The sequence below is a fragment of the Lepidochelys kempii genome, chromosome 10, assembly GCF_965140265.1.
Source record: "Lepidochelys kempii isolate rLepKem1 chromosome 10, rLepKem1.hap2, whole genome shotgun sequence".
NCBI lineage: Eukaryota > Metazoa > Chordata > Testudines > Cheloniidae > Lepidochelys > Lepidochelys kempii.
The window spans coordinates 68,893,892-68,910,653 of record NC_133265.1 but is presented as its reverse complement, the minus strand read 5'-3'; the positions used below and the strand labels follow the sequence as shown (position 1 = coordinate 68,910,653).

Sequence of the window (16,762 nt, the reverse complement as noted above, 5' to 3'; positions counted from 1 at the left end):
TGCTAGAAAAATGGAGAATTTAAATATTCCATGGTGCCAGTGGTGGGGGGTTTTCCCCAAAAAACTGAAAACCAGGGAGACTTTAATCCCCCCCCAAAAAACAAAATCTATGAAAATGAATTTAATTTGAATATTGGTTAATTTAAATAGCCAAAAATGGCAATATGTACATCAGTGAAGTATGGATTTTACCAATAGAGAGGTTGATGGAGAGACCCAAATGGAAAAAACAGGCAGACAGATCAGACACTGTCTGTCTGAGGCTGCGGTGTTTCTATCAGATTAGGGGTACAATTTTCAAAAGCACCTACGTGATGTAGGAGCCAAAAATGCCGTTTTCAAAAATGACTTAGGGCCAGATTGTCAATAATATCTAGGCCCCTAAAGATCCCATTGGGAGTTAGGTGCCAAGGTACTTTTGAAAATCCCACTAGGTGCCTAAAAATACATTAAAAAAATCTGATCCCCAGGTTCCTTCTGGTTTTGATTCGAACCCAGAATCAAAGCTTGAGGGTTATGTTCTGATACGAAGCTCTGAATATGAACCTCCATAGAATTTAGAGTGGTTCTGATTTGCAGTTCTACTTTGGCTTCTGTCTGGCCCTGATACAGCAAGCCATGCCTGTTCACCAAAGCACATGTTTGCCTTTAAGAATGTGCTTAAATCCTTTAATGGAATTTAAGCACACATTTAATTTTAAGTTTGTGATTAATTGCTTTGCTGAGTAGGGATGGACTTAAGCAGCTGCTCTGCCAAACCGGGGAGGGCCTCAGTTAGATAGACACACAGACTAAAGTGATTTATTTCTGTGTATATTTGTATTTTGTTAGTTTAATTCTCTAGCATGATGGCACATGATAAATCAAGCGAATTTTTTATTCTGCCACACTGGCCTATTACATAGAGATGCAATGTGACTGACCACATCGCTCTGGTTATGAAAATAATACGGCTCAGCTGCTGAGTGCTATTGGTGACAGTCATCTAGCTGATACTTGACATCCCTCTGTAAGTGATGCCAGCAATACGGAGCCCATGAAAACTGATTGTAAACTGCTTTGCATCTGGCTTTGCTAATTTTTGGACAATCACAAAAACAGCTCTGGTGTTCAAACAATAAAGACTATGCTATAATATTCAAAGCAGCAAAGTTCTCTCTCTTCTTACCAAACGACAGTGGAACTGGTTTGCAAGTCACTGACACTGGGCTTTCCTATGGCAGGTGTCACACATGTCACTTGTCCACCATCTGCCTACCTCTAGCTAGCAACTCTCAGCAGGCCGGCTATAAGCAACAACTTAATTTCAAACTCAATTTACAGTGCTATAGAGGGAGACGTTCTTGTCTCCTTGTGAACTCTCAAGCAGATTTCTTTCACAGCTGTCTCTGAATGTGCCCCATGAGCTGCTTGCATACCAAGCATTTAATGGGAACCAGCAGTAAAGCCCCCATTATCATAGAATATCAGGGTTGGAAGGGACCTCAGGCGGTCATCTAGTCCAAGCCCCTGCTTAAAGCAGGACCAATCTCCAATTTTTGCCCCAGATCCCTATATGGCCCCCTCAAGGATTGAACTCACAACCCTGGGTTTAGCAGGCCAATGCTCAAACCACTGAGCTATCCCTCCCCCCCAATTACTCTGTGCCTAGCTTTGTTTTCCACATAGAATTTACAGTACATGAGGACTTTGGAGCAGTAGTCTCCTCCATGAAGCAGGCCTACCTTTCCTGCAGTATAGCCCTACTATTACATTGTTAAAGGGGAGTTTGAAGTTCTGGCTGCTGTTACAAGAAGTGGTTTGTTGTTGTTTTTCAACAGCCCATTAAAGGCACCATTTTAGAACTATTATGTGAAATACACTTACATTTTAAAAAGAGAGACTCAAGGAAATTTTCTTATCTCACATCAAGTCAAGTGAGCAAAAGCATACACCCAACAAAGTTCTATTTAGAAGCTGGTTAGTGAATATTTAACATTCTTGTCAGTGCTTAAATTTTGTGCATGTCTGTGCTGGTATTAAATACATGCAATCATGCCATTTATTATTCTAGAGCTCAACGCTCTCTCAAATAATAAAACTGTCTGTTTTAATTGCAGTGCTGCAAATCCAAGAGCTGCTGTTCAAAATCAGATGTTCTTATGATTATCTGAACTTCTTTGTTTCAGTGAGTAAGGGAGAGGCCAATTATGGGAGATAACTGAAAATAGAATTCAAGAAATCAAGGGGATCCATGGATTTGCAGGGTCTCAACCATCCACCATATAGTCTCCTTGTGCAGGGGACAGTGACAGGTCTGTGCATTGACTGATGTGCACAAACAAGGGCAGTAACACCCCTTTTCAGTTAGGGTGTTCCTGCTCCAGCTGAGTGATCTTGTGAGGCTAGTGGGTCCCAGACTGATCATATGCAAGAAAACACTCAGCCCATGGCCTTGTGACAACAAAAGAGAACTGAGGCTAGGGTCCAAGCTTGGGCCCTTAATCCTGGTCTATATAGTCTGAGAACACTGTAGAAGCAGCACATTCATCACAAGGGTGGAGGAATTACCTTAGTTTATTATTGAGCAACCCTTCCAGCTGACTCAAGGAGCACTACAAATGGGCTAATCTGTTCCACATGTAGGCCTACCACTATGATGCAGATTTGAAGGGGGTAATAACTGAAGGGTGAAGGTGGTTCCTGTCTTTCTTGGCTAACATCCCGTCAAAGAATTAGTCCCTCTCAGTGTTCGTCTACACTTCCTTTTTCCTCTGAACAGTGTGTAGTTGGTCCCATTCTTCATTAGAAGATTAATAAAGTTACTAGACATAGTGGGTAAAAGATGCCCTTCTTCTGATAGTCAGGAAGCCTGTCCTGTGTCTGTCATTCTAATGCTTCTGTGTAATAGCTTAGCACTTTTCATCCAAGGACTTCAAGGTGCTTTACAGATGGGGAAACTGGGGCAGAGAGAAATGCAAGTAATTTAGCCAGTGTCAGAGCCAGAAAAGAATGTAACTCTCCTTGCTCCCAGCACAGTGCCTTATCCCCTAAACCACGTTACCTCCCACTGGAAGGCCAAAGGAGGATAACCTGTATCAAACTGGTGTCTATTTATCTTTACTATTGAGTGAGAACATCCTGTTTCATTTAAAAAGAGGCCATGTCAATATTTTTTAAAACTCCTCTTCCTGCATGATGGTTCTGCTCAAACAGAAAGTGCCTCTCAGAGATCTCTCAGCATCAAGCCTGCCCTTTGTTTCTACTAACTGCTGTGTAGGTCTCTGCTGAAATGAAATATATGCAAGTGTAACATTCTTTATAGCACAGTGTTTACTGAACGAGTTTATTCCCTATTTTTACTGGAATAATGTGAAATGTAGTCAGTCAAATAAGCCTTTCCCGCTTTTTCTTCAAGCAAGCTGAGCCAGGAAGAAGTGCATCATGCATATGTTTTAATGAAATTACAGTGCTGAGATTATTTTGCTTTCTTGTTGTTCATGGTGGCTGGAATTCAGCCCCTTCTGGCCAGCCCACGCAAGTCTTTCTTTTAATTTTTTGAACCCTCAAGGTAGTTAGGTAGTTAGGCCCGGCAGGGGGGCCACCGCACTTCTGCGTGCAGAGCTCCCCACCAGTTCGGAGCTGGCACAGAAGGAAGCATTGAGTGTGGGCTGAGGGAAGGGCCAGTAGATCAGCATTTACATTGGTCAAGTGGCTTGGAAACCACATGTGGGTTCTTCTAGCCCATCCGTTGGATTAGCAGCTGGGATGCTCACACGCTGCGGTTTATTCAGGATTTCTGCACAGAGTGGCCCAGTCTGCTCCTGATGAAGGTAGCGTAAAGCACCTACTGGTTTCTGTGGAATTTGGCCAGCCGTGGCCCAGGAGCCATGTCATACACCCCGAGTCTTTCCCATGTCCCATAATTATAGATACAGCTATGAAAAACTAATTCTGTGCTGATACAGTGGAAGGATTCCCAGCATTCAATAGACACCTTGTCGCTTGCAGCTAAACTTTTCCCGATGCATCAGGCTACATACAAACCTAGCAGTGGTCCAGGCAGTGCAAAAATTTTTCTTTTTAGGTTACTGTAGAGTCTCTCTTGAAGGTGGCAAGATTGGGACACAGTTAACAGCAGCTGTTACTTTAAGGCCTACTGAAGTGACTCAAACAAACCCCACAAACCCTACATCCTCTGTAGAGGATATCTCCATCGGCCTTTGTGACTCTTGTGCTCTGGGCTTCCCCAGCCTTGAGGTGCCTGCCGACAGCTTTTGTGGACTCAGGTGCTTAGTTCGTTACTGCCCCAGCCCCCACCAGCAGTTAGTCAGCTGGTATATGCGGTGTTTACAGAATAAACATGGAAATGTATCTTGTTCCCTTAGGGAGAGCAGCCTACCTTCACACAGGAGAAGTGATCGACGGAGTGGACATGAGGGCAGAAGTAGGGCTGCTAAGCCAAAACATAGTGGTGATGGGAGAGATGGAGAGGCAATGCTATGACTATAGCAATGGTTTATGCACCTTCTTTGATTTTGACACCTTTGGCGGACACATCAAGGTATTGTATAAGTCCTTTACTGATACCCTTCTACACAGAGCCAAACAACATTCACCTAGTAAGGGGGCCATGACATGGCAGGGCACATCCGGTGAGTCGAGGCCTGCAACATAAACAAGTCCCTCCTAGAGTAGACCATGGATTCACCTCCTGCTTCTCTTTTCTTCGCAGGGCTCCCCCACACCCATTCAAACATTACCTTGCTAGACTGGCTGGGGCTCAGCACTCACAGGCTGCAGAGTTTAGATCCAAAATCCAGCTTCCTTAGGGTTTGGTAGTGCTCAGATCTGGGGCTTCAGTTCAAGCCCATCTTCCCACAGGATTAAATCTAGCACAATTGCTTTATGAAAAGCATTAAATGCAAACAGCTTTGCCTGAGTTTGCAAACTAGGAAGCATCTGCTGTGCAATGGTTTACCCCCTCTGTCAACCATCATAGTCTAAGACTTGCTCTGCCTGACTAATATAAAACAGAGAGACCAGAGGGGTGAGGTAATATATTTTATTGGACCAACTTCCGATGGGGAGAGTGGCAAGCTTTTGAGCTTACACAGTGCTTGAAGAAGAGGTCTGTGTAAGCTCGAAAGCTTGTCTCTCTCGCCAACAGAAGTTGGTCCAATAAATGATATTACTTCACCACCACCCCCTTGTCTCTCTAGTATCCTGGGACAGACACAGCTACAACAACACTGCATGCAACAGTGAATAATATGAAACAAGCCACCAGATGTTCCTATGGCCACTTGACTAGTGTTTTATTTGTTCTGCAGATTGGTCTTGGTTTTAAAGCTGCCCATATTGAAGGTTTAGAATTGAAACACATGGGCCAGCAGAGAATGGGACACTATCCAATTCACTTCCACTTGGCTGGGGATGTGGATGAGAAGGGAGGCTACCACCCTCCATCCTATGTGAAGGGCGTCTCCATTCACCACACCTTCTCGCGCTGTGTCACAGTCCACGGCTCCAATGGCTTGCTGGTAAGAAACAGCGGTTTGATGACTGCCTTCCTGATCAAGATGTCTTTTGATCCAGCCCATTTGCTGTCCCTAATATCATGAAAATGATTCTGAGGCCCCTGAAACAAGTCTGATTACTGATAGAATTATAGAGTTAGACCAAATGCTCTTCTCTTTTGCCCCGGATTTATTGAGTGATACGAATATATTTCAACATGTGTCTAAAACACAAATCCAACATAAGAATGTAAAACCAGGGGCCAAATTTTATACGGGACTCAGAGCTGACAGGGCTTTCACAATGCCATTGTATTCAGAGATTCCTGCAGACAATCCCATCTATAATGGGTTGTTGAATCTATCTATAAACAAATAGTTTACTGCTAAAGAAGGTAATCACCAGAGCTAAGGTTACTTCAATTTGCTAATAAGAACTTTTGTTTGAAATTCCCATTCACAACACAAGCAGTCAGAGACCTCTGATTTAACCAAACTGTTTGTCAGAACACTAAGGTAATCCTGTAGGTTTCCTATAGTACAACAGCTATTTATCAGGTAAATTACAATACAGGAGAGCACATAGTGACAGCAGTAAACTCCCTGCACCCCTGGGCACTCACTCTACTTCAGAATAAAGAACACAATGAAAAACTTCTCACATTTTCATAAGACTCCATCGGTTCTGCTTTCTTGGGGGCATGAACAGTATGTGGACTGGAGCTGAGTTTAATTCAGAAAGGCTTTGATCAGCAAATGCACACATTCTGTATCATTGTTATGCTAGCTCCGATGGCTATGTTATGTTAGTCATCTTAGTGCCTTCTCAAATAGACACAGGTTCTGTTGATCACATTTTCCTTTAGTGTGTTCATCAACTTTAACGTTCTGTTGTTTTTAAGAATATTTTGCAAGCCGCGCATGTTAGAAATTAGAGCTAGGACCCCATGTCCACTCCACCCAAGTGCTTGTGTACTTTTTGGCTTTGGGCCTAGATATCCAATTTGGACGTTAGTACTGAAACCATATAACTAACCACCATATACATTCCTTTTGTGAATGTGAGAAAGAGAAACCTTGGCCCACGTTCAGAAAAGGTTCAGAAATGTGTTTTGAAAGCAAAGCTTTTAAAAGCATGTAACAAACATCAGGACTGACTTCTCAACTTTTCCCAAGCATCAATCCAAAACAGTGGCCTCAACATGCCTGTTAGCTCCTCGGAAATCCCACATTTTTCCTGTGTTGGCACCACATGTGAAAAAAAGAATTGGAGCCAACATACAAAAGTGTTTTTAACAGGTCTCTAACCAGCCAAGATCACAACCCTGTGCATAAGAGATCAGTGTTTTAATATGAGACCACCAGCATGCCACGCCACTGGCTGTGTCAAATGATGGTAATTGAGCACTAGGAATTCTCCCAGTATATCACTGGTATTTTAAAAACACCTGCACTAACTTTTCATTGAACTATTGTAAGAGCTTGCAGTGTTCAAGCTCAACATTTTTCATCCCTTATTTTGTATTCAAAGGGATCCTAAAATCTGCTGTCGACTTGGTTTCTGAAAAATCTGTTCTTCTTTACCTTATCTAAATTGTATTAGGCATCCGGAGATGTATGACTGCTTTCCAATTTAAAGCCATCCATGTAGCAGCTCAGTGTAGCTAAGAATGTAAGTAAAAAACAGCCTGGAAGAAGAGAATTGCCAGGAGTCTTTTTGTCAAGTAATGAGAAGGTTCCTAATAATGGCACCCTAAACACATCCTCTAGCTATGAGGCGGTTGCACAGCTGTTGATTAGCGGAGGGCTGACTAAAACCTCAGCTCTGATTCTAATTTTAAACCCTGTGTCTTGATTTATTGATGCTTGCTCTTACTGCCAAACCAAATACCCAGAAAGTGGTATTTCACGGGTCAGCTGGGTGGATTTATACTGGGTATTTGGAAATTTTCAGTCCCTTGTGCCTTTTCCAAATGAAAACCATGTCATTGTGACTAGAAAATACTGTAAGGATCCCTGTTCTCAGGCTTTTCCAGCCAAGACAGCAATGATGAAATGCAGACAGGCTGATATGATTGAAGAAAACTGCTTAATTCTGGTGGTGTAACTCAACTGCAATTCTTTGAGGGGCCTTGGAGTTTGTTCCATGGCAAGTTATTTAAAAGAAACCTCCACTAAAAGAGAAATGCAACTATAATAATAAAAAAAAACTACATTGATAATTTAATCCGTTTATTGTTTTACTTTTAAAAATGTATAATTTACTAATCTATACTCATTACCACCAAAAAATTGATTTTGCACATTTGATTTCAGCTGCATGTTTGTTGCCCTTTGTTGAAATGAAATGCCCAGTGAAATAAATTCCATGCTGTGCAGTCTAGCTGTTTGGCCCACTGCATCAAAAAGAGGATTTCTAAAAGTTTGATAAACTACACAGATGTAGTTCATTTCAATTAAAAATGCATTCAATCTTATTACCTATAATTGGACGTATACCCCGAGCAATTCCTCCTTAGCTGATCCTGCAGCACGCTCTTCTGCTATGAAATCTAGTTTCCTTTCCCCCTTGAGATACTACGTGAAGTTGCAAAAACAAGCCAAATCTCCAATGAGGAAAGTACTGTTGTTATTACATGTACTTCTAAGATGGTCTTCACTGTAGTATCTGGGCACCATTTATTTAAGTTAGCTAAGTTCTCCTCACATATCATTCAATGCCTCTGTGAGCAGATAGATCCAAGGAATAACCTGCCAGGAGACCAGTTGCCTTGGTGATCTTTGAGTGAACTAGCCTCTTAGTAGAGACACACACACACACACACACAGACACACAAAATTTGCTGGAATATTAGGCCTCAAACCAGCAAAGCACTTGATCAGATGCTTATCTTTAGGTATGCGAGTGGTCCCACTGACTTCCAGTATTTCCATTGGTTTCAATGGGACAACTCACAGGCCTATAGCTAAGGGCTTGCTTAATGCTTTGGTGAATGAGGGGGGAGGCACTTGGGTATTTTGTAACAGTTAAGTAATTGTTAAAGCAGCTTAGAGGTTCTCATACAGGCTCCTCACTGGGCTCTCAGGTTACTAGTGTCACAAATTATTTTGCTTTTAGCACTCTTGGCAGCAGGCTCAGAAATGTTAACGCTATAAAATATTAGAGGTAAAAAATAAACAGATGTCACTGTTTGCTCCTGGTGGCAGAGTTGTCTTCCTGTGCATTTACACACTGATGCTGAAAGCCTGTCTCTGGACAATAAATAAATAGCTATGGTTGGCTCGAACCAAACATGTTCTATGCTTGTCCACAAGCATATGTTCACTTTAAGGGCATAGATGGCCCTTCTCAAACCAAACTGCTTGAAATGGCCTTGTTGCCGTAATTACGTAATTGAAAATGTCCATGATTGCTGCAATACGCTGGCCAACTTTCCCTCTCCATTATACCACTGCAACCCCATTGATCAAATTCTGCTGCTACTTACACCCTGGTCAGAGCCCCTGAACTGGCCCATAATGTGTAGGCTGAAATGGAAGTTGTTATCAAAGATGGACATTAAATGAAGGCTGATTAAACTGTCTGCCAGAACTTGAAAGAGCTGTGCTGCTGGGGATAAGCAGCAGTGTTCTCTAACTGCTATAGTGATATCTGCTCTCAGTAATCCAACTGCGCTACAGGGCAATTGCTTTATTTAAAAGGGCACTGTCAAATCTAGCCACATATTACAGTTAAAATAAGCGTATAGACTAATTGTAATGTTTGTGAAATTTAATTTTTCCCCCAATGCATTTTTTTAACAAACAAACCCTGTCCAGCAGTTCCCAAACTTTTCAGCACTGTGATAGTGCATGAGAATCTGAAAACGAAACAGTTCCACATTTGTCCGTTTCCAGTCTGAGTAATCCCAGGGGCCAGAAATAGGAAAGATAATTAATCAAGTAAAGGGTGGAAAGTAAATCAGCTGGTGTAAATCAGTGTAGCTACTTTTTGACTTCAGTGGAGCTATTCTGACTTACACCAGCTGAGGATCTGGCCCCAGAGCCACAATCCTACATTAGGATATCTGCCAAAGGAGATGATACAGTACAGCATTCCAACCTGTGCCAATATATTGGCTTCCCTCTTACATTACTGGCAGATGTTTTCTACAATGGTACTGAATCTATACAGAGATTTGCTCCCTAGCCATTTTCTAAGTAATACCTCAATTTTTCGCTTTTCAGTCCTGATGTATTGCACCAATACAGATCTAGTTCCAGAGTTCACTGGCGTAATGAATTGGTGCAGCAGGTAGCTGAGGAATTGTCTGAGATGTCACTTGTCAGCTTTCAGCAGCTAACCGGTCCAGAAACAACATAAATGTATCTCTAAAGAACTGCCAGTGTGCTCAGGGAAAAGAATAGATTTACACAGCTGGTCAGTTGCAGTTTTGGCATCCCTGTGACTAAAGGCCTTGCTGAGGTAAAGGTGTGGTGATGCTCTTCAGGAAAATGAACCATCTTCAAGAGATGTTCTAGTATCCAATAGGTGTTTCTAATTGCAAGGCTTGCAAATTTCATGCTTTTCAAGATGGGATTATTAAAATAGCGCAGCACACTCATTTTACACTGAAATACTGATGGTGTCAGACTTGCATGGCTATCTAATTGAATCGAGAGAGTTAGCAGCAAATTTCGGAGAAGTAATTTAATAGAATGTATTGCACTGCATGTCATTTTAACAGTTTAATTTACTGTGATGATTTGTGTTCAGAGGCTTGAATATTTACACTGGACCATGGTTTATGCATAATACATGTGTTTGCAGATGGCAGTGTGAAATAGATCTGGCAGTATTCTGTCTGAGTGTATATATTTAACCATTTCAAGTTCAGCCCTGGAAATTGATTCCCCTTGGCTGTAACCTCTGAGATAAAGATCAGAGAACACTTCAAAAGTGCCTACATCCATTATCAAAAGTGACATAGGTATTTAGGAGCCCAAGTCTCATTCCAAGCCAATGGAACTTGGACTTCCAAGAGCCTAAATCAGTTCTGAAAATGGGTCTTAGGTAGAGCTGATTGCAAAGTTTTTTTGCTGATTGTTTTCTTTGCTGATTGCAAAACTTCTTCCTACTGGAAAAACTGTTTTGTCTAAACCGAACTTTTTAGTTGAAATGTCTTGGTTTCCACACAAATCTCATCAGGAAGGTTTCTCACATCCAGGGTGGAATATCTGGCTAGAGATGGCAACCCCAGAATAATCAATAGCCCAGGGGTTAAGGTACTCACCTGACATGTGGGAGAACTATGTTCGAATACCTGCTCTAAATCTGGCAGAACAGATACTTGAGCCTGGGTCTCCCATTCCACTCTCCAGAATTCATTTCAGTGTCTTCTGTTTGAGCTGCTCCACTTTATGTAGACAAATGAGTATTCATTGGGCCGGAGATTGAGAGCAGGGATTTGACCTTGGGTCTGCCACATCCCACGGGAGTTTTCTAATCACCTGGTTGTTGAGTGTTCTAGAAATCTCTTGCACTGTTCACAAAGAACTTTGAAAGGTCTCAAGTTTGTTCCACATCAGAACAAAAACCATTTCTGAAACCTCAACATTTTCCATGAAACGGAAATGTTGTTTCCCACCCTGGCCTGGTTTTAGGCTCCTAAGTCATTTACTTGCTTCTGAAAATTTTACCTCAGATCTTCAACTGGGGTAAATCAGAATAGCTTTGTGAGAGACAATAAGGCTGCAATGTGAACTACATGTGAACTGCAGGGTTTTCAATGGAGCTACGCTGATTAACACCAGCTGGCTTGTTTCAATTTCAAGTAAAGCTCTTGTCATCAGTTGGAAAAAGGGTCAGGTCAGACTTAAAACAATCCAGCCTGTCCAGTAAACAACTAGCAGCATCTCTGATAGCCTAGAAAAATATTTTTTTTTCACTTCAGGGGATACATTTTAGTCCATCAACTTTGCTGTTTGTGTAACTGCACAAAGATGAATAAGCCCAGATGTGGCTTAAACATATGATGTCCCCGTCCCCCCCATTCCTGTCTCTTCGTCTTTTGTCTTTTATTATGATATTATCACTTGCTCAACATGCAGATTACAGCAGAGTGTGATTAGCATTTCATATGAAATGGCAAATTCTAATTAAATCTTAAAAGCTTACACTGTCACTTAGTATGTAAATTCATTGGGGCAAGGACCGTCTTTATGCTGAATGTGTTTGTACAGCTCCTGATACAATAGGGTCCTGGCCTCTGACTGAGTCTCCACAGTAAAATAATAATAATTAATAGCATTATTATTATTATTTATTATTTATTATCTCTAAGTGGCTAGAAAACTAAAACTGAATGCAGCTCCATTTTTGTACATGCAGATTAAGGATGTTGTGGGCTACAACACCCTGGGACACTGCTTCTTTACTGAGGATGGGCCAGAGGAACGCAACACATTTGATCACTGCCTTGGACTGCTCGTTAAACCTAGCACTCTCCTGCCATCTGACCGAGACAGTAAAATGTGCAAGATGATTACAGAAGGGGCATACCCTGGGTACATCCCCAAACCCAGGCAGGATTGCAAGTAAGTGGGAAATCTTTTTTGTTTTTTGTTTGTTTGTTTTTTTTTCCCTTGCCTTGTAGGATTTGACTTTTTTTTTTTATCCATGAAACACAGGATTGGGTGTATATAGTTAAGTACGCTGCTTTCAGGAATATGGGCCATGTGCTCAAAAAGATAGGGTGGCTGTGTCTGCAGGATGTTTCCATGCTATTTATACATTTACACATGCAGGGTATAATTTTGCTTAGTATTTTTAGTGTAAGGTCAACTAAAGTGCTTGTTATCACAGATATTATTGCATGCATCCCTTTCAAAGTGCAATATGAAGACAAATGGCCCTGACACTGCATTGCCTTGCATCTCATTTATACCACCAATATGTGTGTATAAAATGCTATTAAATTCAGAATGGGACAGACTCTGCCATCTTTATTCATATTGAGTTGTACTTTATTCTGCAACTACTCCCATTGATTACAACGGAATTCCTTGTGGAGTAAGGGTACTACTCAACGTGAGGAAGGGTGGCAGAATCTGTCCCAACAGTTGTATTTTGCATCCACTTGGCATATACTGTACAGGGAGTAAACTCAAACCAAAGAGTTGAATTCAATGTAGTTCAGCAAGACCTTTGAACATGACTATGGAATATCAAAGATTGCCTAAGCATAGAGTCCCGACTACTAATCCGTACATAAGTGAGTGCATGAAAGTTCTTAAAGCCCGTTTCTATTTGAGGCAAACTCTAAGCCCAGCCTGGCAAACCGCTGAGTGCCAACTAGAAGGTGCTAAGCAACCTCATCTCCCATCTTGCAAGATCCAATCCTCTAATATGTCTTTTCAGATCCACAAAACCTCAACAGGGGCAGATTTATGGGATGGATCTCGGTAGTGGTTGAAAAGGATTTAGCAAGAGTTCTTTTTGCAGTTTATCTCATTCTTTTTGCAGTTTATCTCATTACTCTGTAAAGACAGACTTAGGTGAAGTATAGGAGAAACATGAACCCCCCACAATCAATGCACACAGTCTGGAGCTAGGGTTTCACTGGTAACTACGACTAGCTAACAGCAAGTTGTAGGCCTTGTGACATCAGAGGGCTAACTCTCTTTTTTTTTCTTTCTTTTTTTTTTCCTTCCAGCTTCTTACTGAATTTTTAAAATAAAATTATAGGGCCAGATTCTGTCCACTTTTACCCATGTTTCCTTGTACCTTACTCTGTGAATAGTCCTATTGATTTCAGTGGGAATATTCAGCCTAAGGATGGATATGAGAATCTGGCCATGGATTGAGAAGCCAGTGGGGGATGGTAGTGAAGCACAGTAGCATGTGGAAAGAGCAGATGCTAGGGGGTTGCTATGAAAAGCCCATAGAAACACTTTGTCAAATCCCTGGCTAAACCAGTCTCCAGGGAACCTGGAGCCCCATTGTAGGGCTTTTCTTGTCTATGACACATTCACCTTATCATGAAATATAATTGACAGCTAACAGCTTCACACCAGGTTTGGGATTTCAGTAGAAATTCTTCATTTAATTCCTGAGGTCTTTAAAGCTAAGACCATTTTGCTGCATCTGCAGATGATGGTAACAGCTGTGATATGATGAGACAAAAAGAAACCCCAGTTGCTACACCCCGTAGGGCAGGAGCTTATCTGCTCTGTGATCTGACCTGCCTGTACTGTATGCACTGGAATGCTAACTCCTTTGTGTGCGCTTCAGGTGTCATTTTCATGGTCATCTTTGTTCCCCATCTGCAGTGCTGTGTCCACCTTCTGGATGGCCAATCCACATAACAACCTTATAAACTGTGCAGCTGCAGGATCCGAAGTGAGTATAAAGGTTTCTTCTTTGGGAAAATTCAGAGCAACTGTAGTAGCCCTGCAACTTTTGGTTCTCGCTGTTTCCACTGCTCAGGCCATTGATGCAGCTAGTGTTTCAAATGCAATCTCCCTCGCCTTCACTTCCCCACTTCTGGTCATTTGCTGTAGTTCAGGCTTGCAGATCTGGATTACTTTTAACAAAATTCCCAAACCAGAGCCAGTATAAATTAAAGACCGAACCCTCCTATTCCATTAGGTCAATGGCGAAGCTCCTATTGACCACAATGGGGACAGGCACAGTCCTAAGCCCAGTACATGAATGGTATGTAGGGCTGTGACATTTAAATCCATCCTAATGGCAAATCTACAGAAATTCTAACTCAGCTCAATTGTCTTTTATTTTTTTCAATTACAAAATAAACAAACTAAAGTATTTGGCCCAAAGTTTCCAAATCTCCAGGCTTAAATGTAGGCATCTATCTCAATTTTGGGCACCTAAATCAGTGGCCTGATTTTTCAAAGGTGCTGAGCACCTGAAGCTCTCAATGATATAAGTAGGGTTTGTGGGTGCTCAGCACATCTGAAAGTCAGGCCAGTTTACATTTAGGTGCCTCAGTATGGATGTTGGAGGCTAACTTGAGGTGCCCTGAAAATGCTGGCCCTAACTGCTTTCATATATGTGTGTGTGTGGGAGGGGGGGGTCTTTTGTATATAGATACAGGGCAATACCAGCTACTGTTATGTGTCCTGAAATCTGCTGGCTTTCACCTTGCATTATTTCCTGGTAAGCCCCCGTACTAATGTAGACCTGTAAAGTTCAAGTGAAGGCTCACGCTGTGTATTCCCTTTTGCAGGAAACAGGGTTTTGGTTTGTTTTTCACCATGTGCCTACAGGCCCCTCAGAAGGAATGTATTCTCCAGGCTACACTGAGCACATTCCAATGGGAAAATTCTACAACAATCGGGCACATTCCAACTACCGAGTGAGTCTGCACGCAATGAAAACTATCTTCCTGTCTAAAAACACCACTTGATCTCTCCAGCTTTCTGAGTCTGCAAGCTATTAAGTGCTGTGATTTCTGATTCACTATAAGCAATTGCAAACTAATTTTCAGCATTTGTATCTACAAACAAAGTGGCTTGTTTGCTGGGATAATAGAATTACAGATTCTGTTTACATTGGATTCACTTTACTATTCTTGAGCTAAAGGCTAAAATTTCTCATGGGACGTTGGGAGATAAGAGGATCTTACTTTCACTCCTTTCTACCAGGTCATCTGTCTGTTTTCGCTCTTCTAAAATGGTGCCCTTAGCCGCATCTTTTGGCAGCTTGCCTGATTATAGATCACTGCTGCCTGTATTAGCCATTGATCAAATAGCATCTGGTACATAAAATAATATAAGATCAGTCTAATCACTTCCTAAATCTGTTTACTTATTCAGCCCAAACATACTACCCTGGGAAACTGTACACTGAGCTCCTGAGCGTTCATCTATTACTGAATGTCTTTAGATTGCAGCATGTATGTAATTGGCTAGTTAGATGAGCTGAACAGGTGCTGGAAAACACAAGGGGCTTTTTAAGGGGCTGCAGACAGAAGGTGGTAGAGTGGACAGTCCTCCTGTTTCTCATGCCACTTGCAGAACCAGTAACCTTGAAAGTGGTCCATGCTGAAATGATGCATTATAGGACACAACGAGTGGCTGATACTATGACACAATTTTCAGATGCACGTCTTCTAGGAGCAGCACTTCTGGGCAGGATTTCGCAGCCAGGTTTCTTGAGTATCAATGGGAATGGATTTTTACTTAGCAAGGGGCTGGTATTTCAATTCATCTTCAACTGGAGTGGTAACAACTCTAAAGAAATACAAATATTTTTCTGGAGAGCCATGTTGTTAGCTAAAGATTCTCCAAAAGCATAAGGCACCTGGATTGGTACCCAAGTCAGAGAGAGCTAGTGACTTTGAAGAGAGTGACGTTTTGCTTAAATGATCAGGACAAGTTTAACAAAAATTCTGATCCGTCTCAGAAATCTTTGCCATGTACTTTAAATGCTGCACCATCTTTCACTGGTGTTTGGTCTAGGTAGTGTTTTAAATGTAGAAGGCTAGATCCTCAGCTGGTGTAAATTAGGATAATGCCTTTGACTTCAAAAAAAAAAAACCTGGTGTTTTACAACAGCTGAAAATTTGGCTCAGAAACTTTAAACTACGTCATAATTTTAAAGTGCATAAATACATCACAAAGTTTCTTTTCCTCCTCAGGCTGGCATGATCATTGATAATGGAGTCAAAACCACACCAGCATCTGCTAAGGACAAAAGACCTTTCCTGACACTGATTTCTGGGAGGTAATGCACTGTCCATGGTTTTATTTGGAAAGTTATGTGTATAACGCAGTTTGAGGGCTGGATCCTGCTCCCCCTGAAGTCAATGGGAATGTCTTCATTGTTGTCAGTAGGTGTTGTATAAAGTTCTTAATGAGCAAAAGGCTCCACTTTCTCCTTGCCATTGATGGGGTGTGGCCTACCTGTACCGTTGCAGTCCGACACTCTCCATGAATCTCATTGGTGGGTTTGGTACTTAGAATCATAGAATATCAGGGTTGGAAGGGACCTCAGGAGGTCATCTAGTCCAATCCCCTGCTCAAAGCAGGACCAATCCCCAATTAAATCATCCCAGCCAGGGCTTTGTCAAGCCTGACCTTAAAAACTTCTAAGGAAGGAGATTCTACCACCTCCCTAGGTAACGCATTCCAGTGTTTCGCCACCCTCCTAGTGAAAAAGTTTTTCCTAATATCCAACCTAAATCTCCCCCACTGCAACTTGAGACCATTACTCCTTGTCCTGTCCTCTTCTACCACTGAGAATAGTCTAGAACCATCCTCTT

General features: G+C 41.8%; 1 protein-coding gene across 2 annotated transcripts in view; it reads left to right on the top strand.

Moving 5' to 3' along the window:
• The window catches only part of CEMIP (cell migration inducing hyaluronidase 1), a 67,907-nt gene that overhangs the window by 25,386 nt on the left and 25,759 nt on the right, over positions 1-16,762 (top strand). For both annotated transcript variants that reach the window (XM_073304101.1, XM_073304102.1), the window contains exons 11-16: positions 4,368-4,543; positions 5,313-5,522; positions 11,869-12,074; positions 13,809-13,878; positions 14,726-14,854; positions 16,139-16,224. In XM_073304101.1, the coding sequence (XP_073160202.1) occupies positions 4,368-4,543; positions 5,313-5,522; positions 11,869-12,074; positions 13,809-13,878; positions 14,726-14,854; positions 16,139-16,224 (877 nt within the window). The remainder of the gene's footprint in view (positions 1-4,367; positions 4,544-5,312; positions 5,523-11,868; positions 12,075-13,808; positions 13,879-14,725; positions 14,855-16,138; positions 16,225-16,762) is intronic.